This window comes from Dipodomys ordii, unplaced genomic scaffold (genome assembly GCF_000151885.1).
Source record: "Dipodomys ordii isolate 6190 unplaced genomic scaffold, Dord_2.0 Scaffold20, whole genome shotgun sequence".
NCBI lineage: Eukaryota > Metazoa > Chordata > Mammalia > Rodentia > Heteromyidae > Dipodomys > Dipodomys ordii.
Window position 1 is genome coordinate 6,862,404 of NW_012267236.1, and position 21,689 is coordinate 6,884,092.

Sequence of the window (21,689 nt, forward strand, 5' to 3'; positions counted from 1 at the left end):
AATCCCTTAATGTCACTGAATTATGCACTCTGATGTGGTTAAGGTGTTATGTATATCTTACCACAATTAAAAAAGAGAGAGATAACTGAGAGGCCCAGGTATACCAAGACTAAATCAGTTCTGACATTTATTTGTATTATCTACTTTCCTTCCCCTGGTTTGATTATTTCCTCAAAGACAAGTATGCATATTCACTGCTAAAAAATGGGAAAAAAAACAAACTGAATGATTCCTGTTCAGTCTTCAGATTGAAGTGTACTCAGGAGGGACAGTGACTAATGGATGGTCTTGAGATCAAGATTCCCCCTTAGGTGCTACTCAGAATCCAGCATTGCTTCTGACATTAATATGCAAGGTTTGGGGAAGGTACATTATAGATTTTTCTCCCCAAAACAGAGAGTGGAAGAGGAAATGCTTTACCAGAGAAAAACATGTAATAAATGAAGGGCCGGACCACATCTCATCCCCACAAGTTAATTTCCCTTGAATTGCTGATTACAGTAAGAGATACAGCATTTACTTTCAGCTCCTATCTTGTGGATTTTCTGGGAAGACCTCACCCAGATGCTTCCAGATAACTCACAACATCTGCTTCAAGGTTCACAGAGATAACATGCCCATGTATAATGCTTTCTGGACACTTCTGGGAACTACCCACACAGTTGTGGGGATGGGGAGCCCCAAATTCCAGGAGATATAGTACATTCTGCCAGGCAACCCAGCTCTTCTTCTAGGAAAGTCACTCATCTGGACTCCAGGAGAGGCCTATCGATCTGTTCGAATCCCACAGACACACAACCACCCACCAAGGCAAAGCCCTTACCTCTGGCCATAGCTGACCTTCCAATGTGTTTTTCCCTGGAGAGGTCTGAAGTTGGGTAGTTCCTGCAATAGATAGATAAATAAATAAAAATAAATTAATAGATAGATAGAAAACAAAATAGTTCAGGTATTTTTTTTTTTTTGCTGGAATTAACTCCTACTAAATTTGTGGCCTGTATGCCCTTTCTCCTGGCCCTGTCTATATGCTCAGCCCAGCTCAGCTACATGTCCTTTGTGTTAAGAAGGTCCAGACTCCATCCTTCCAACTGTCATGGTTTGGGTCAATGTGCTTCCAGTAGTGTTGGAATCCCCAGGTTGAAATGCTGAAGTGTTAGCATCTGAGAGGGGGCAGTAACACCGCATCATCCGTGGCCTGCAGTCAGACTGCTTTATTATAGTTGTTATTATTTATTTATTTATTTTGCTGGTCCTGGGGCTTAACCTCTGGACCTGGACACTGTCCCCTGAACTTCTTTTTGCTCAAGACTCTATCACTTGAGCCATAATGCCACTTCCAGCTTTTTTGAGTAGTTTTTTTTTTTAAGGGTCTCACAGCTTTTCCTGCCCAGGCTGACTTTGAACCATGATCCTCAGATCTTAGCTTCCTGAGTAGATAGGATGATAGACGTGAGCCAATTTTTTAGAAAGAGGCAGAACCTCAGGAAGGTAATGTTGACAGACTATTGTCATTGTCTGGAGATCCAGGACAAAGCAGGGAAACCAAAGGATATCTAGAAGAGTCTGAAGGATATATATATATTTTTTATTTATTATTATTTTTTTTTGCTGCTGGGGACTGGATCTAAGGCTACACCCATTTTAGACAAGCACATGATCATTGAGCCATGTCCTCAGTCTCAGATTATATGATCTTAAAGTGCTAATCATGAGACTTCTAGCAGCCATAACTATGCTAAGTACCCAGACCAGAGGCTGGGTTGAGGAGTCCTGCTGAATATTAGGCAAAAGGGCAAGGAAAAAAGCTGGGCACTCATGCCTGCAATCCTCGCTACTCAGGAGGCTGAGAACAGTTCAAAGCCAGCCTGGGCAGGAAGGTCTGTGAGACTCTTATCCCCAAGAAACTAGGAAAACTCTGAAAGTAGAACTGTGTCTCCAGAGGTAGAGTGCTATTCCTGAGAAAAAGAATCTCAGGGAGCTGAGTTCAAGGCCCAGGCTGGCACCAAAAAAAGGGGGGGGGGGAAGAAAGGCAAATAGGGAAACATAAACACGATCTTTGTCCCAACATCCTTTTGACTTGCCTCTCAAAACTTTTATTATTATTATTATTATTGTGCTGATCCTGGGGCTTGAATTCACAGCCTGGGTGTTGTCCCTAAGGTTTTTTGTTCAAGACTTGAGCCACATCTCCACTTCAACTTTTTGTGGTAAATTAGAGATAAAAGTATCACAGACTTTCCTGCCCAGGCTGGCTTCAGACCATGATCCTCAAATTTTAGCTTTCTGAGTAGTTAAGTTACCAGTGTCTGGCTGAAACTTTTCATTTTTTTAAGGTAAAAATGCAGATTTATTTTTATTTTTTTGTGTAGGTTTATTTTTAAGATACAATTTTCATATAATAAATGGGATTCATTTTAAGTGTACAGTTTAAATCTTCCTATAAAATACCTAAAGTATTCAATAGTAAAATTAACAGGACTATAAAATAAAGGAAACCGAAAAAGAAAAATCACTTTAAGTGCTTCTACTTCCACATTCAAATGTGATTTCATCTGTTCACATTCTTGTAGACACATCCACACATACTTGCATTCCATTGTGAACAAATCATCTTGTATTCTGTAAGCTCCTTTCTATATTATATCCTAAATACTTTTCAGATTGTTAGATAACCTTGATTCTTGTTTCAACAGCTCCTTGATACATTTATGATCCTGATATTTGATTGGCCATTCAGATTCTTTTCTTTTGCTATTTCTCTGCCCAGAGTATATACTCCTTGCCAGAGATACCAGGAATAGAACCCATGAACAGTTTAATAGTTCTAAGGGAAGCCTGTCTCTGAGGATACAGCTTGATTTGTTTCCTACCCCAGTCTTTGTCTGCAGATCTACTTTTCAAGCCTGAAAAGAATTCCATGAGGAGAAGCAGTATATTTGCATTTTCTGCCTACTGTGAGATCAGGAGATCAGGAGCCAGTTTCATGCTGGTTTACACGGGAACCATGGCTCTAACCTTCCTCCAGATCTCAGTGACCTTCTTGACATTCCCAGAAGTCAGCTTTCTGGGCACAAATTGCCCTGTGATGGGAAGATGGAGAGGTGAAGACAAGCTGAGAGTTCTGGAAAAGGCTAGAACACAGAGTCTGTGAAAAAAAGGGAATAAAGGGCAAGAAAGGGAAGCCAGGGTAGAAAGACACAGACAGACAGGAGCTAGTAATATGGAGCCATGAACACTAGGCTGGTCCCTACGTAACTGAATGTCATCACCAGTCCTTGAAAGAATGACTTTAAAGTCCATTTTTAGATGATCATCACTCTGAGAGTAGCAGGATGAATTAGCAGGGTGGAGATTTAAGATATTCCTTCTAAACTAGGGTAAATATGTTGATAGTCACCATTTACATACATATTCAATACACCAGACATAGCCCTGAGCAATTACACAAAATAATTCACTTGATCCTCATAGCAATTCTGTGAGATAAATACCATCATCTTCAGAATGTCACAATAAACAAACTAATTAAACTTTATATGAAGAGGCAAAAGACCCAGCATAGCCAATTCAACATTAAAGAACAACATTGGATGGCTGATATCACTGGACTTCAAGACTTACGAAAGAAAGTGTGGTATTAACAAAACAAAAGGCAAATCGATTCATGGAATGGAAGACAGGGTTGAGATAGACCTGCTCAAATATAATCAACTTGACAGAGAAACAAAGGCAACACAGTGGAGAAAAGGAAGCTTTTAAAGAAATGGTATCAGAATGACTTGCCATACATATACATACGTGTATATGTTTTTGTGTGTATAAAAGCTCCTTTTAGCACACAGATCATATAAAACCAGGCCATAGGCTGAATTTAGCCTATTGGCCAAAACTTGCCCACCAATCCCTGATCTAGACTGGTACTGAATAGGGATTATCCAGGTGAAATGAGAGGGTGGCATTTCTGGTGATTAGCATTAGCCTCTGCAGGGTGGTTGGGGAACCGAACTAGAAAAATAAAATAAAAAAATAACTGAACTTAAAGAAGGTGAAAAAGTGGGAAAACCACAAGACAGAACACACTGAAACAAACAAACACGGCAGGCAAGGCCAAAAGACAGAGAGAGTGAGGGGAGGGGAGCACGTATGATTTAAGAGCGCTCTTCAATATCTGCACTGCTGCAGTGCTGGGTTCCAAAAGGGCTGGCCTAGTCCATGTAGTCCTCAAGTCTGGACTAGACCCTTGGGGATAGCCTGTCCCTACTTATAATAGCTGGAGGCCACCTCAACAAGAAAGGACTGAGGCTGGGGATTATAGTGCACTTGTAGCATGTACAGACCAGGCAGAGATTAAGAGTTTGCACACCGTTGTTCTTGTCAGCCTCTCCAAGCCTTCATCTCCTCACCTATCCAGGGTGCTTGGTACTCCCTGCCTTTTGCACTGTGAGGCTTTCACGCATGTAAACACCAGCAGTGTCAGAAACTCCCAAGGATGCAGTAACTGAAGCTATAATGATTACACCTTCAGCATCAGAGAGGTGATTGACCCAATCACCTTTCAAATCCTTCTAGCCTCAGGAGTCAAGGATTTCCCTCCATAGAAAAATGCTCAGGAGTCTTTGTCTTTAACTTGGTGATGTAAATCTTTCATGATCATTACTCTGGGCTGTCACCAAGATGCTATACCTAAAATTTAAACTCAAAAGGGCCTAGATTCAAAAACCTAGATGGAAATGTACAGCCCTTTGATCCTGTCCCCCACTGACTGACTTTATGGGCAGAGATCTTGTCTCTGTTTCTTAACAGGTACATGGAGGGAAAAAAATCTGTGTCCACTCCCTCCATGTCCGAGGAATTATGGCAGAAGTGATCAAAGCATTTGTGGCATCACTGAGCCCAAGTCACGGGGTCCCAGGGAACCTTTTCCCTTTCGCAAAGTTGTTTTAACATCAAGCTCATGGACCTATGAAGGGCTTTGAGCTCTCTGAAAAACCTCCCACCTTGGTTAAGGTCAAAAAGGGAAAAAAACATGTAATTTTCCATCCTGATGGGAATGATGGAGAAAAACACCTGTTTCTGCTCTGGCCTGAGATCAGTCATCTGAGTTGGCCAGAACTATGATTTCTAGGGTTGGAAATTGACAAGAGGCCATTATAGCGCCAGGCAGACACAAGCATCTGCCCGTGAAAGTAGTGACTCTAGACCCTCTTTCTGCTGACTGGTTCCCCAAAGATCCAGCTTAATTGTCCCGATTATGCTGGGCCTCACAGCTTTAGAAGGCCCCTGGATGCTGTGATGAGCTTCCAGTTAAAATCCAGTTCTACAAGGAAACAGATAGATTCTATAGATTTATCCCCAGCAGCTGGCCAGAGGTGGGAGGAGTTATTTTATTAGCTGGATTAAAGCAGGGAGAGCTCGATAATTTACAGATTTCTTGATGTCTGTCCACTTACACCGTGCCCAAAGCACGATTTTCTACCCTCCATCCTTTGCTTGAAGAAGGACAGCCGTTGGATGACTGGATCAAGCTTTTAACCTTTCCATCTTGACTTCCCCATCTATAAACTGGGGATGAGATGCGCTACCCTGCTTCCCTCGTGGGATTATTGTGAGGATCAAAGGACAGGAGAGTGCCCTGTAAGCAGGAACTACACACCGGAGAAGTGATCTGCCTCGTGGGATGAAAGGAGGCTTTGTCCCCCTGGGTAGCAGAAGGTGGCCAAGCACAAGGCACCAGTGGAACTGAGGTCACGCCTTGGGGTGCATTAAATTCTTGGACTCTTTGAACAGTGCAGTGTCCTCATGGTAACCCTAGAGACAGGATGTATGAGTCTCTCAACATCATTGCAGGCACTCAGAAGCCATTGGCTCCTGGAGATCAAACCAGCCAAGGGAAGGGCAGGTCTGGAGCCTGCACTGCCACCCACTCAATGTAGAGCTGGGAAGGGAAGGTCAAAGTCAGCAAGTGTCATTCCCTGCCCCATTCTGGACTACAAGCAGGTCCTCAGGGTGACTGTGTTGCCCAGAGTGAGTACCAGGCCCTCCTCACCTGCAGGACCTGCAGGTTGCTGCTGTGGCCTGTGAACAGGCACCAACTGTGACCAGCTGTAGGAACTGAGCCAGAAAACCATGAGTCACGTCTGGCTACTGCTCCTACCTCAGAATTACAGACATTCTGGGGAGCACAGGTGTCCTTCTGTCCAGGGTGCTCAGGCAGTCACATGCCCCATCGGTGCCAGGTGGCACCGTGGTCATGAGTACCTCTCTGGGTCTATAGAGTTGGAATATTTGCGTCTGAATTCGAGGGTAGATCTCAGCAGATGTCTGAGATAATCTGGTTTTCTGCTTCCATTTGCTGCCGACCAGAAAGGTTAGCAAACTCGCCAAAGACCTCTGGAGTAAGTACCAAGGAAGGAAGGGAGGTCTGCAAACTCAGTTCTCCTTAGCTTCTCCCTGACAACACGATCTTTCTGAAAGGAAAGGTCTAGCAGGTTTACTATGTGTCTCCAATCCTTAAAGGACAGCATATGGGAACATTTTCTTTCTTTCTTTCTTTCTTTTTTTTTGGGGGGGGGGTCTGGTCGTGGGGCCTGAACTCTGGGCCTGGGCGCTGTCCCTCAGCTCTTCAGCTCAAGGCTAGCACTCTACTTGAGCCACAGCACCACTTCCAGCTTTTTTCTTTTTTGCTTATGTGGTGCTGAGGAATCGAACCCAGGGCCTCAGGCATGCAAGTCAAGCGCTCTACCACTGAGCCAACTTCCCAGCCCATGGGAACATTTTCTGTACCCACATCTACATCAGATAGCCAAAGAATGATTGAGGATTAACAATGTCATAATCCCCTTGTTTTTTTCCCCCAGTCCTAGGACTTGAACTCAGGGCCTGGGCACTGTCCCTGAGCCTCTTTGTGCTCAATACTAGCACTCTACCACTTGAGCCACAGAGCTACTTCCAGCCTTTTTTCTGAGTTGTTTATTGGAGAGAAGAGTCTCACAGGATTTTCCTGCCTAGGCTAGCTTCGAATTGTGATACTCAGATCTCAGCCTCCTATGTAGCTAGGATTACAGAAGTGAGCCAGCAGGGCCTGGTTTACAAGGTCATATTTTTCAGTAGACTCCACCACTGGTCTGATGAGATTATTAAAACTATCAGAGATGGTGGGCACTCCTCAACCTGCCAATGTTTAAAAACCTTGTGCTCCATGGCCATGGCCAAAGGGGGAGAGCTCCACCCACCCATGCCAGGCTGCGTGCAGGCAGAGACCAGCAAGCACACTCTCCTCTCGGTGTTTCCTGGTGCCCACCCACTATGGAATAGCACAGACCTTGTACCACAGCAAGAGAAGCTGACCTTACAGGAGAAGCCATGTTCAAGTTGACCTGCTTTTGCCTCTGGCCTTTCATATTTCATAACTACATATCTTTTTCCAACCTTTCCATGGGGAAAACTGGGGACAGAGCCACAGCCAGGGAGGATCGGTTTGAAGGAATGGCCGCGATGAGGAGGAACGGGTGCCTCAGCCCTGGGGGGAGGGGGGAGGGGGAGGGGGTTGCATGACCATCTTCACCCATCCCAGCTCTGCCATCCTGAGCCAGAAAGAGATCGGGCTGAGGGTGGGAGCGATGCTCAGGAACCCAAGAGAAGGAAAGCCCTAGGAAGAGAGGGGGTCCTCATGGTCTCCCCTATCAGGAAGGTCTCCTCCCTGAGTGGCAGCTTGGCCACGATTATGTCTCCAAAAATGTATCTCTCCTAAAGTCCAACAAACTCCCTTCAGCGAGTCTGGTGGAGCCTTTATGCAGGAGGTCCAAGATTTCATCTTCAGCACTACAAAAACAAATAGATAAAAACCCTCTGCTGGGTTTCTCCCATTGGGCCAGGACTGTTTACCAGCCTTGGCCCTTTTATGTCTGAAGCCTCAGACTCACCTTGCTCAAAACACCACTGGCGTCACACCACTCCCCTGCCAAAGGCCTCCTAATAGCTCCCCACTTCCCGTGACAGCAAATGCACAGCCTAGGCTTGCCGGGTGACCTTGCTTCAGTCATTCAACTTCTATAGGGTACAGGTTTTGGAAATTAAAGGCAAGGGTTCTATCATCTTACAAGTCTCTATTGTGCTGGGATCTTAGTGTCCTATAGTATTTAACTCCTCCCCTCCTCTACACCAGTCTTACGCTCTGGCCCAGCAGGGCTGAAGAGTCCCAGCCCACCTCCCCCTTGTATAACCTCTCTGGGCTGATTTCAGTTCCACTGGCTTTGTAGCACCTCCCTCTGGAGACTTCTGCCCATATCCATCCCATAGTTCTTGGATTCCTATCATTTCTATTACAGCTCCTCGCACCTATTTTGGTGCTTAATTCTTTCTTCTCTAGTGATTTTTATGCAGATCTGTTCTCTCTCCCTCGAGGGTTTCTTATACTTGCTTTAGTATCTGCCACCCAGGCTCAGCCCAATTTGGATTTTTTTTTTAAGGGGAGTACTCAGACAGTTAATTGACAGCAGGAAAAAAAAAGCAATTTAGTGAAAATGATGATTAACAATAAAGTCCTAAAAATTTACAAGACACAGGTGACACCCCAGGAAAGTAGAGTCCTGAGCTCTGAAAGAAAAAAATCCCATGCCTGTGTTGGTAGCCAGAGTGGGATTGGTGATGGAGAGGGGAGGGGAAGGTTTGGCCCAGAGTTCTAGCGATGGCCCTGCTAGCATCTAGAGTATAACAAAAGCACCTCCCCTCTCCTTGCATAACTTACTTGAAAAACTTAAGCCACCAGGAGCTCTCTCATTGTCCTTGCCATTTATAATTTAGACAATATTTCTAGAAGGCTGGGAAAGACTTCCCCCCCAGGAAGAGAAGGGAAGCCAATCTGCAGGAAGAACTATAAATTCTTTCAAAACAGGTATTGACTCGCTTTTAGAAGTGAGAAGATTTTCTTCACTCTCACAATGAGCTCACCAGGCTGCAACCCTGGGCGTGGCATTGACAGGCCTGTCATGGGTGCGTTACCAAGACAACAGGTTTTTATTCACAGGCACGGTAATCTCCTGGGAACTTCTGACCCATTCCAGGAAAATGAACTCCTGGCAAAAATTGCGTTTTATTAGACACAGTGATTTTTTTTAATGGGCACAGCAGAACTATTTTTTTCCCTAGCATCAGGACACAGCTTTTTAGCACATGTATATACAATCCAAGAGTCTGACTGGCATAACGCTTCTGTAATCAGATGCAAATATCTGACTCCTCCTTCCTGGGAAACAGGTTTTAATTCCCAAAGCAATCAGAATGTCTATTGTTTGCATGCACCTTGGGTAGTCACAAAACAGTATCTTAACAGCTAAATGTGTAAAGTAGTATAGAAAAATTTTGAAAGCCAAAAAGTTGTGTTTCCCAAATACCAGAATCACTATGAGTGCTACTTTTATAAAAGACCTAAAGCTGTGAGTGAATTGAGACACAGTGATTTCTTGCCAACTTGCCTTTGCCAGTTGGGGTTTTGAGAGAATGTTGTTTTTGTTTTATACACTGAAACTTTGGAAGTTGGAAATCTGTTTTCACATGTGCTGTTTGTTGAGCCAATTTTAAAATTTAAACAGAAGTCCACTTTTGGTTCTCTCTTCCCTTCAGCTCTGCTGTCGCATGGAAGAGGGGGCACAGGCCCTGGTCTGGACTGACATTCGGGACTGAATTCAAGCTCCTGTATGTATTTGGATGACGCTGGGCAAGTTATTTAACTTCTTGATTTCCTCATCTGTAAAGTGAGAATAATGGCACTGTCCATCTGAATTGGGAACCGTAAAATATAGTCATCTCTCTGTATCTGTGTATCCAATCAACTGTGGATCAAAAACATTTGAAAGGTGGATGAATAAAGAGCAGAAAGGAGAAATGCAGTCATAAAATTCAACACATATCCTGCAAAATTAAGAAAATTGAGAGGAGGAGGATGGCTGGACATTGGGAGGGTGACAGTCATTAAGAGGCACTGTATTCATAAACTGCTTTGTTGAATGGCAGCTCCTTTGTACAACTACTTAAAGAAGAATATACGTTTTAAAAAATGTGAAAAATGCATCTGTATCGAACAACGTACTGTTTTCTTGACATTATTCTCTAAAAAATGGCACAATATATGAACTGTTTATTTGGTACTTACACTAATGCTGATTTAAAGCCACCTACAAATGAAATAAAACACACTGGAGGATTGTGTAGATATGTATAAATACTGGCCCGGGCCAGTCTGGGCAGAAAAGCCAGTAAAATTCTACCTCAATGAAGAAGCGAGGCACAGTGGCACAGACCCGTCCCCCCAGCTCTGGGAGGAGGCAGAAAGTAGAGAATAGGCAGACTGAAATCCAGGCAGGAAGTTGCCAAAATACCCAGTTCTAAAAATGACTAGCAAGCATGAAGACTTGAGCTGAAGCTCCAGTACTGCCAACAAAATTATAAGAAGATACTAAACTTTCTTTTTAATCAAATAAATTAAAATGCCATTTTCACCATATTTGCAAAAATTATAAAGCCTGAATATACATTTGTAGTCAGGCTGTGGAAGACATACACCCTTTGAACACAAGCATATTCATATTGTGGGTGGAAAGGCAAAAGGGGACAATCCTTATGGAAGGAAATTTAGTTCATCCTTCCATCCAGGAATTTATTCTAAATTTCTAGGAATTTATCCTAAACTATATGTCCAATAACTTGAAATCATCATGTGCACATCACTGTTCATGACTACATTTTTGTAATAGTACATTAGTAGAAATAATCTCAGGGCTGAGAATGTTGCTTAGTGGTAGAGTACCTGCTTAGCATGCATGGAGCCCTGGGTTTGATTCCTCAGTACCACATAAACAGAAAAGGCTGGAAGTGGTGCTGTGGCTCAAGTGGTAGAGTGCTAGCCTCGAGCAAAAGAAGCTCAGGGTCAGTGCCCAGGCCCAAGACTGGCAAAAAAAAAAAAAGGAAGAAAGAAAGAAAGAAGGAAAGAGGGAAAAAAAGGAAAGAAAGAAAGGAAGAAAGAAAGAAAGGAAATCACCTCAACTCCTACAATAGTAATAAAATATATGTGGCACAAAATGGAACTATAGTTCTATAGTTGGGAGCAAATGAAGCTCTCTGAACTTAGTGTAACCTCAGATAATATAGTTCAGTGGGAAAAAATCAAGATAAAAAGTATAAAATGATTATCTTTTAAGATACAGAAAAAAATAAGAATATGCTTTTTAATAAGGGACATGAAACCCAAAGGGTTGGCCGAGTTCATCTTTTCATATGATTTCGACATTTTTTTGTCAGTCACAGGGCTTGAACTCTGGGCCTGGGTGCTGTCTCTCAGCTCTTCAGCTCAAGTCTAGTTCTCTACCACTTGAGCCACAGTGCCACTTCTGGTTTTCTGGCACCTAGGCTGGCTTTGAACCACTATCCTCAGATCTCAGCCTCTTGAGTAGCTAGGATTATAGGTGTGAGCCACTGGTGACTGGCTTGATTTTGACTTCTAAGCCATGCTCATACCTTACATGTTCAAAAAGGAGAGTATAGCCCACAGCTAATGCTAAGCTGAATACAAAAAAACAAGCTTCACATGTCAGTTTTATCATCACAACACAGAGAAAATGAAAGACTTCTTTTTAAAAGAATTAATCCCAATGATTTCAAACACAATATTCTGATCATCTACCCCTAAGCAGGCTATACGCAAAGGACAATGAACAGCAAAGAAATGCTGAACTTCATTTGCGGATGGTATAATTTTCAGTTATTCCACTATTTTGTTCCATGTAGCAAAGGGAGAAAACCAAGTGAGCATTTGGATCATATTTGCACTATGGGTGCAAGAAGGGTGACAAAAAAGATGAAATGAACCAGGCCCTAATAACTCACACCTGAAATCCTAACTTCTCAGGAGGCTGAAATCTGAGACTTACGGTTCAAAGCCAGCCTAGGCAGAAAAGTCAATGGGACTATTATCTTCAATTAAGCAGCAAAAAAGCCAGAGTGCAGCTTGGCTCAATTGGTAGAGCACCAGCCTTGAGCAGAGAAAGCCAAGCAAGAGCATGATGCCCTGAGTTCAAGTCCCAGTAAGAGCACAAAAAGAGAGAATGAGAAAGGGAGGGGGATGAGATCTTTTTAAAGCCTAATTCTAACTAAAATGAACAAGAGCTCTATAAATTCATGGTGTTTTTGTTTTGTTTTGTTTTTTGGTCAGTTGTGGGCTTAAACTCAGAGCCTGGGCACTGTCCCTGAGCTCTTTCACTCAAGGCTAAAACTCTACCATTTTGAGCCACAGCCCCACTCCTGGTTTTTGAGAGGTTAATTGGAGGTAGGAGTCTTATGGAACTTATCTACCCAGGCTGGCTTTGAATCGCGATTCTCAGATCTCAGCCTCCTGAGTAGCTAGGATTATAGGCGTGAGCCACTGGCGCCTGGTTTCATTGTGATTTTTTTTCTAAAGAAAATAGTATGTCTTAGCTCTGTCATCAAAAAGATCTAAACATGATAATCTTCCAGTAACAGTAAGCATTCCCAACACCCAAACATTAGATTTTAAATAACATCTCTTACCAATCAGAACTTTGAAGAAATAGCTATTTCCAGGGAGGGGTAAGAGGAAGACATGTTTAGCCTAGAATACTTGAAAATTGATGGGGCTGTAGGAGTTCCTTGCAGGATCTCTCATAAACCAAATCTGGGTATCAAAATGATAAGCCTAGATTACAACATGCTGAGTAATCAGAGTCTATAAATCCATATCATATGAAAAAATAAATAAAACATAAGAGGTGTAGAGGAGTTAAACTTATTTTCTAGATGAGACAGAGAAGAAAACTTCCTTTATGGAAGAAAACCAACTAACAACCAAAAGTAAAAGAAATGGTTGAAACAGAAAATTACCATTTTATGTTCACTGTGATGATCGTTCAAGCCAGAAACATCCAGTTCTGCTATAACCCACGAGAAAGGACAGTTGTCTGGTCCCCTAGCATCTCCCTGCACATAATTCACCAATCACACAGCAATGGCGGCACCTTCCCAAGAGAGAAATCCAGCAGACATCATCATAGCTGAATTAGCAAACTGAACATCACCACTGAGGAGTTTTGTCAAAGCTTGTGGTCCCTAAAATGAGACAATCATGGCGACACACAATCTATGTTGTATTTCTGCCAAAAGAGGTTAGATCTGCTTCTAGCAATGAAAAAACCCATTTAAACAAATCCAAATTAAAGATGCACAGGTGTGTGCTAACATACACACAACAACCAGCTTAAATGTCTCACTGGCACACAAGAAACAAACAGAAAGGCTAAACAACTGTTCTAGAATTTAAGAGATCCAAAAGACAGGACAAGTGAATGTGAAGTATGGTCTCCCACAAACTAATAAGCAAAAAAGAATAGTCATTTAATTCACTATATTACCAGCTTAAGGGAGCAAATCACATGATTATCTTCAATAAGTGTAGAGATTGGACTGACTAGATTTCAATATCTACTTAGGACTTAAACATTTTTTTATAACTTAGGAACAAAGTTGAGCTTTCTTAATCTCATAAGGAAAACAAACTAAATGTTTGTTCTGTGTTTAGAAATGTTCTAAACTCCAAAATGTTTCTGCAGTTAAAAAGATTCCATTTTGGAGAATTCCAGACTCATGATATTTACATTAAGGATATTCCAACTATATCTAAAAGAAAAAGCTCATTATAAACAACATACTTGGTGATGAAAATTTGAATGTTTTCCTTTTGAATGTGTGAATAGAAGAGCCTCCAATCTTCTACACAATATTCTAGACCAGGCCTGAGCCAGCACAGTAAGATACAGAAAACAAATGAGGTAAACAAATTGGAAAGGGAGCAGGGAAGCTGTTGTTATCAGCAGGATAATGTATGGAGAAAATTGTAAAGAATATATAGATAAATTAAGATAAGAATTTTGCCAGGGGCTGTTGGCTCATGCCTGTAATAGTAGCTACTCAGGAAGCTCAGATCTGAGAACTATGGTTTAGAGAAAGCCCTGGTAGACACAACCATGAGATTCTTATCTCTAATTAACCAGGAAAAAGCTAGAAGTGGAGCTGAGGCTAAAGTAGTAGAGAGGCAGCCATGAGCAAAAATGTCAAACAAGAACATGCGACCCTGAGTTCAGGCCCCAGTACCACCACACACACACACACACACACACACACACACACACTCCTTTAATGCTATTCACAAAATCAATTCCAGATATATTAGGAATGACCTAAATCAGAAGAGCAAATATACAAAGCTTTTAGAAGGAAGTATGTGATATATTACTGACCTCAAGATAAAAGAATTTGTTAATAAAACACAGAAAGCACAACCCATTTAAAAAATAATAAAACAACTGCCAGGCACTGGTGGCTCACACCTGTAATCCTAGCTACTCAGGAGGCTGAGATCTGAGGATTGTGGTTCAAAGCTCAGCCTGGGCAGGAAAGTCCGTGAGACTCTTATGTCTAATAAACCACTAGAAAACCAGAAGTGGCGCTGTGGCTCAAGCAGTAGAGCGCAGGAACAGGGTCCAAGCCCAGAGTTCAAGCCCCACGACCAATCAAAAAAAAAAAAAAAGATTCTTTATCTCCAATTAATTATCAGAAAACCAAAACCAAAAGTGGTGCTGTGGCTCAAACTAGTGAAGTACTAGCTTTGAGCAAAAGAGCTCAGGGATAGCACTCAGGCTCTGAGTTCAAGACCCACAGACCAACAACAACAAAAAAGGTTTATATACTTAGGAACAGAGACAACTATGCAACAGGCAATGGCCGGATTACATATGACCTTGGCCTTCTCATCACAAGCTACAGAAAGCCAAAGGTACCACCTCTGCAGCTACCAGCCTCGTTGGCCAGGACCTGGTTAATGTCTGTCATCTTCTCTATTTTTTCATCCCTGCTTCCACCTAATGACTAACCAGAGAAAGACAGTATGTTCTCCCATTGACTCACTGAAGACCACTTAAGTGAATCATTTAAAATGCCTTGCTTCTGATTTGCTGGCCTCTGTTTCTGCTAGCCAACAGCCTCTAATCAGAGCAAACCTAAACTTTTCCCTTACCACTCCCCTGCCTGCCTTTGAGTCTCTACAAAAGGAAACTTGTGGCTTGCTGCAGCAAGTTCTGACTCAATAGCCTTGTTTGTTCTCATTTGGGGGGTCTTCATTTATTTCTACAAAATGAAGGACTTCACTCATCAACATTCTCCACAAAGAGAGTGGAAAGAGAAGCCCAGCATGGTAGCTGAGGCCTGTAATCCCAGCCCTCCAATACTTGAAACAGGAAGATCTCAAATTTGAAGTCAGACTGAACGATGTAGTAAAACTCGATCTCAAAAATGGGGTCTTCCCACTCCCTTTGTTTTGTGGCAGCTAGTGTGCTTACCTAGCAAGCATGAAGCCCTGTGTTCTATTTCTAGTGCCAAAAGGGAAACAAAAAATGGGAAGATAAGCTTTGGAGTGGAAGAAGGTATTGCTGTTTCTATAACCACACACACACACACAAAAACCCTGCTACATAGCCTGTATAGAGAATGCCTTAAAAAGGGGAAAGACACACCAGAAAGGAAAAAGAAAAAAAGATGTTACTGAGCACTTTATAAAAAGAAATATAAATGATCAATGAACATTAAAAGAAGGGAAAAAAACCTCTCGTCAGGCTCATTAGCAATCAGGAAAACACCGCTGTTCTATGCTGTGGGTGGTGTAGGTAGTGTAGGTATTGTTCATCTACCTGGGATCAAGATGCTTGATTGGCTCCAGGTGAGCAGCAGGACTGGGGATCCCAGGCCAGACTGTAGCCAAGAAAGGCCTCAGTCATACCTCTTCCTTCCCCTCTGGGGATGTAGACAGTGCTGTCCCACTCCAGGAGAAGGAGGAAGGCTATGTTCTGGAGCCTTTTTGTTCTTGTTGTTATTATTATTGTTGTTGTTGTGTATGCCCACACTGGGGCTTAAACTCAGGATCTGAGTGTGGTCCTTGAGCTTCTTTTGCTCAAAGCTAGCACTCTATCACTTGAGCCACAGCACCACTTCCAGGCTTTTTCTGAGTAGTTGGAGGTAAGAGTCTCACAGACTTTCCTATCCAGGGTTGGCTTTGAACCATGATCCTCCAGATCTCAACTTCCTGGGTAGCCAGGGTTATAGGACTGAGCCACCAACATCCAGCTCCAGGGGGCTTTTTAGTTTCAAAGATTGATTTTGATCTGAGTAACAATGGCTCACATCTGCAATTCAAACTATTTGTGCAGGCTGCAGTTCAAGGCCAACGGGAACTGAAAAGTTCATGAGACCCTTTTTCAACCTATAGCTGGATGCTGTGGTGTGCACCTGTCACCCCATACATTACAGGTTGCGATTGGGAGGATCACAGTTCCAGGCCAGCCCTGGACAGACTGGACCAAGGGAGTTTATCTCCACAGAGGAGAGCCAGATGCTGGGGCATACACCTGCAATCCAAGCAGCAAGGGGAAGTCTGCAGTCTGCAGATCATACCTCAGGAAGAGAGACCCTATCCTAAAAATGACCAGCAGAAAACAGGGCTGGAGGCTTGGCTCTAGTGGTATAGTGTCAGCTGAACAAACTTGAGTTCAAGCCCAAGTGCACATACACACACACACACACACACACACACACACCTTAACATAATTGACATTGCTTTCTCAAACCAGGGAGAAGCAGGGATGGGGAGCCTGGGGCAGAGGAGTGTGGCAGAGGCACACTTGTCCACAGTCACTGGTGGCGGGAGGAATGTGAGCCTGGCTGAGCGCTGAATGTGTTGTTTCCTAAGAACTAGAGAATCAGCCATTCAGAATTTAGCATCCTGACCTGCCTTCCTCTGCCCTTTCAGAAAGAAGAAAGAGTGCTCCTAACGACGATCAAAACAATACTCAGTAGTGGTATTTCCATGTAAAGAGGCATTCGCATGTTCAAGATGGGAAAATCAAGGTCCAGAAGGTGAAAGAACTCGCCCAAGGCCATACAACTGAAGACCTAGACTACATTATCAGTGGGACTCTAAACACGTAGCTTTTCCCCCACCCATCAGCACTTCTCAATGATCTCAGACCTGCATTCACCCCCAGGCCTTTACCTTCAGACATGTACCCCCCCCCAACTGCTCTTCAAGAGCCTCTGCCCCCTGCCCCACAAGAGACAAGTGGCCTTCTTGCTTCTGCATTGTCATCTCATCAGAAGACTACATTCCTCTCCCAAACTACACAATCATGCAGGGGGTGGCTGGAGTCTGGAGCATCAGACACACTTACCTTGCCAGGACAGCAGCAGCAACAGCCCCACAAGGGTAACGCTTGGCCACAGCCCCATGCCAGAATGTGCCAGGTGTCCGGGGCCTCTGGGTATCCAGCCTCTTTCCACAGATGGATGGGCTAGTCCACCTCCTCCGGCTTTTATGCTCCTCTGGGATCTGATAGCACACCTGTCATAAATTTTACTGTGTTCACCTTTGGTAGGGGGCAGTGGCTGGCTGTAAACGATAAATATTAACATTTAGGCACAAGAGTTCTAGAGGCAGAAGAGTCAATTTGGATAGATGATATGTTCTCATTGTTGACACTCAAAAGACCAGCACCGCACAGCTGCCTCCATGCAGCCTTCCACGGTGGCAAGGGGCCCCAGAAAGTACCAGGTCCGTCTGCTGGAAACAGCAGAGGCCTGGGAATCAAAGGCACTGGGCTAGACCTCCAACAGCTGTGGGATCCTGGCTAAGTCCTTTTACTAGGCTCAATTGTATCCGCTGCCAACCAGGAGATAAAAGACACAGGGAAGCAGAATTATTCAGTTAACAATTGTAAGGCACAAAGCCACCTCCAAATGTGAGCTCTCTTCCTGGTGTCCCTCCCATTTCTCCCCAGCACCAGTGGGCTCTGTGGTTAGCAGGATGCAGGGAGGTTTGTTTCTGTCTCCCTCTTCCCCTCCAAACCCACGGGGAGCCGGAAGTGTTGGGCCCGCAGCGCGCACACCACACATTTATTGTCTGCGGGTTGAATTGAGAGATGAGGTGAGGCTGGGGGTTGAGTCTGACACCATCAGCAGTTTCCTTTAGGCTACGCTGAGTCGGATGGCTGAGGGGTCCAAGCGGAGCCGACTAAGCTGGAGTGGAAAACCCAAGTGATTAAATCCCCTTGAGGGTGAAACTTAACATCCTCCCGCCTCCCAAATACCCAGGAGAGATTGCCTTGGTTAAGACGGTTACGGATAAATACATTGAAATCCTCCTTGCCTTGTGTCCAGCCTGTAATAGCTCAGCTGAGAGCCTGCGTTCTAGGATCTGGCTCTGAGGTCCACGCTGGTTCATCTTGCCCAACTCAGATCTTGTTCCCTTGCCTAACCTGGACCATTTTTCTCCTATTTTAAAAATCCGTTCCAGTTGTCTTAAGCCTAGTGTGAAGATTAAGTGGGTGGCCCTTTATTCCCAGATCCCTGCTTTTAGGATGTCTTCCTTCCACACCTGCTTAGAAGAATGTGAGGTGGGAAGATGAATCCCAACTTCTTGGAAGGCAGAAGTAGCCGAAGCTTGGTTCAAGGCCGGCCCTAGGATAAAGCTGGGGGACTTACCTGAAACAATAAACTAAAGCATAGAGAGCTGCAGGGAGTGGCTCAAGTGGTGGAGCATCTGCCTAGCAAGCATGAGATCCTGAGTTCAAATCCCTCCAAAATGTGATATGGATGACTAATCACTGATGTAACCGAGGCTTAGCCTCAACCTTAGGACTGGAGCGGGGGCTGGGCGGGGTTGGGGGCTGAGGGTGGGGCCCGGCAGTCTTAGACCATGCCAGAGGATGTGAGCATTACCAACCCCACTGGCTATTGGCTAATCTCAGGGCCTGGAAGAAGGTGGCACTCACAGAAAAGGAAGAAGGAAACAGAGCCAACACCAAGGCCTGCAGGGGCTATTTGAGCAGCAGAACACTTGCCACCTTTACTCGACTGTCCACAAACTCAATGAGAGACTTACATCCCCTATCCCACCACAGAGGATGTCAGGAGACCCAACCAGCTCTGTGGCACCAGCAGCCAGGGGAGGATCGCCAAACCTGTTTGAATAGGATGAGGGTCATGCCCCACCCTCCACCCCCCCTCATGCTTGCACAAGTTACAGCAGGCTACGTGGCAAGGTCAAAAAGGCCTGGCTCTATCTAATTCATGCTTATTCTCATCTTTCACACATCACTACAATGGCACCCTGGCCCCTCTGGCTAGCCACACACCAGCCTCTATCCTCTTTTACATTTAGAAACTTTGGGAAATGACTTGAAAATGTGTTTCATCTCTGAAAGGCATTGTGGTATAAGACAGACCCAACTGCTTTTCAGACCCAAGAAATCTGGGGGTTCCATTCACGTCTCAAGGAATCCTGACCAGCCCTGAGGCAGTGGCTGGCCGCAGTACTTCTTAGGCCCTCCTGCCAGGCTGGTAGCTTGATTGGTGCCTGTCGCCCATGTGGTTTATAAGCAGCTGAGAAAACAAGGGGAGAAGCTCCATCACTTGCCCATAAGCTTTTATTCTTTGATTGTCGCTAAAAGGTGTATTGGTGAGGTGAGGAGTGGGTGGCTCTTGCCTATAGTTCTAGCTACTTGAGAGCCTGTGGATCTCAGCTCAAGATTAGCTGGGGCAAAAAGTTGATGAGACAAGGCTCAATCAATAAAAACACTGGGCTTGGTGGCACACACATCATCACAGCTACACGGGAAGTATAAATAAGAGGTTCATAGACCAGGCCAGTCCAGGAATAGGAGATACTATTTAAAAAATAACTAAAGAAAATAAGGTTGGAAGTGTGGCTCAAGTGGTAGAGTGCCCTTCCAGCCAGCATAAGACCTGAGTTCAACACTCAGCACCACAAGAAAAGAGGGAAGATGCATTAAGGAAACAAATCCTAATGGAGAGAATATTCTCCATTGAGTATTGTAATTAAAAATTATTATGTGAATCTTTTGGGAAAAACCCAAGTTCATGAGTTCATGTCTAATAGGGATGGTTGTGTATGCTTTTCTCAGAACACTTCCTGATGACTGACAAAGCTGAGAAATTACTGTATTCCAAATACCCACCAGGGAGTGCCAGACAAAGCCACAAGCCCAGGGCCCGTGCAGAGGAAAGCAGTACTAGCCTTAGAAGAGTTATGTGTATGTAATCAAATAAAATATGTTCCTCAATAAATGAACCATTTTCAATGTAAAAAAAAAGAAAGCGTTTTTCACACTGAAGGTATAACTCATTATTTCATGAAGTTAACTCAATAAATTATCATCCTATTTTAAAAGGTAGAATATAAACTATCTGAGGGCCAGGTACCAGTCACTTGCCAATTTATCATCCTTACCTGCTCAGGAGGTAGAGATGTCGAGGATCACAGCACAGTCAAAAGAGTTGCTGAGACTCCATCTCAACAGAAAAAGCTGTCATCCTGACAAATAGGAAGATCACAATCAAGGTCAACCCCAGGCAAAAAGCAAGACCCTATCTCAAAAACAACCAGAGCAAAAAGGGCTGGAGCTATGGCACAAGAGGTATAGTGCCTACAACAAGCATGAGGCCCTGCGTATAAACATCAGTACTGTGAAAAAAGATCATAGGGCATGGAATGTAATAAGGGCAACTAATATAGTAGAAAAACTGGTTTCTGCTATATTAAATGATGTAATATGGTGTGTGTGTGTGTGTGTGCATGTGTGTTTTGGTGCCAGTTCTGGGCCATAAACTCAGGGCCTGGGCACTGTCTCTGAGCTTCTTTGCTCAAGACTAGCATTCTACCACTTGAGCCACAGCTCCACTTCTGGCTTTTTGGTGGGTAAAGGAGACAAGAGTCTCACAGACTTTCCTGCCTGGGTTGGCTTTGAATTGCAATCCTTAGGTCTGAGTCTCCTGAGTAGGATTACAGGCCACCGGTGCCCAGTATGTAATATGTTTTTGGTTTTTTGGTTTGTTTTTTCCATCATGGGGCTTGAACTCTGGGTCTAGGTGCTGTCTCTCAGCTCTTCAGCTCAAGGTGAGCACGCTACCAATTGAGCCACACTGCCACTTCCTGTTTTCTGGTGGTTAATTGGAGATAAGAGAGTCTCACAGACTTTCCTGCTGGCTTTGAACTGTGATCCTCAGATCTCAGCCTCCTGAGTAGCTAGGATTACAGGCATGAGCCACTGGTGCCCAGCTCAGAATATGTATTTCTTAACACGAGACACAGTCAAAAAGAAACTACTTTCTTAGATGTAGATCCTTAAGGAAATCCCTAGAGTTTGAAGAAAAATAGGCAGAGGTTTGTTTTTCCTCCTGGTTAAAGGTGCAGCTAGTTCCAATTATATTGTGTTAGGGAATGGATAGAAATAATACCAATGGATGCCTGGGCCATGGGAATCATGGACAGGTCAAGCTTTATGATAATTGAGGACAGAGCATGAGTCAAATTGTCCTCTTCCTTCAACAAGGTAACCCCAATTCTTGCCCCCTGGGTGTGTATGACGGGAAGTATATCCCAGGATCCTGTCAGCTTGGATAGGTACCTACAGTCGCCTATTTTCTATCACAAGACCCAGGAACATATGTGAGTGGAATGGTGCCCAGTGCTAGTGCCGGAGCTAACTTAGCTGCCCACAGCAGAGCTTGCTTAGAATCAAGGTACTAGGGTGGGGCTCAAGTAGTAGAGCATTAGCTGT

At 43.9% G+C, this 21,689-nt stretch overlaps 1 protein-coding gene across 1 annotated transcript in view; it reads right to left on the reverse strand.

Moving 5' to 3' along the window:
- Plb1 (phospholipase B1) overlaps nucleotides 1-17,340 on the reverse strand; it is a 125,042-nt gene extending 107,702 nt beyond the window's left edge. The window contains exons 1-2 of the mRNA XM_013013528.1: nucleotides 17,283-17,340; nucleotides 824-885 (exon numbers count right to left, since the gene is read on the reverse strand). Of these exons, the coding sequence (XP_012868982.1) occupies nucleotides 824-885; nucleotides 17,283-17,340 (120 nt within the window). The remainder of the gene's footprint in view (nucleotides 1-823; nucleotides 886-17,282) is intronic.
- Nucleotides 17,341-21,689: the final 4,349 nt, after the last annotated feature.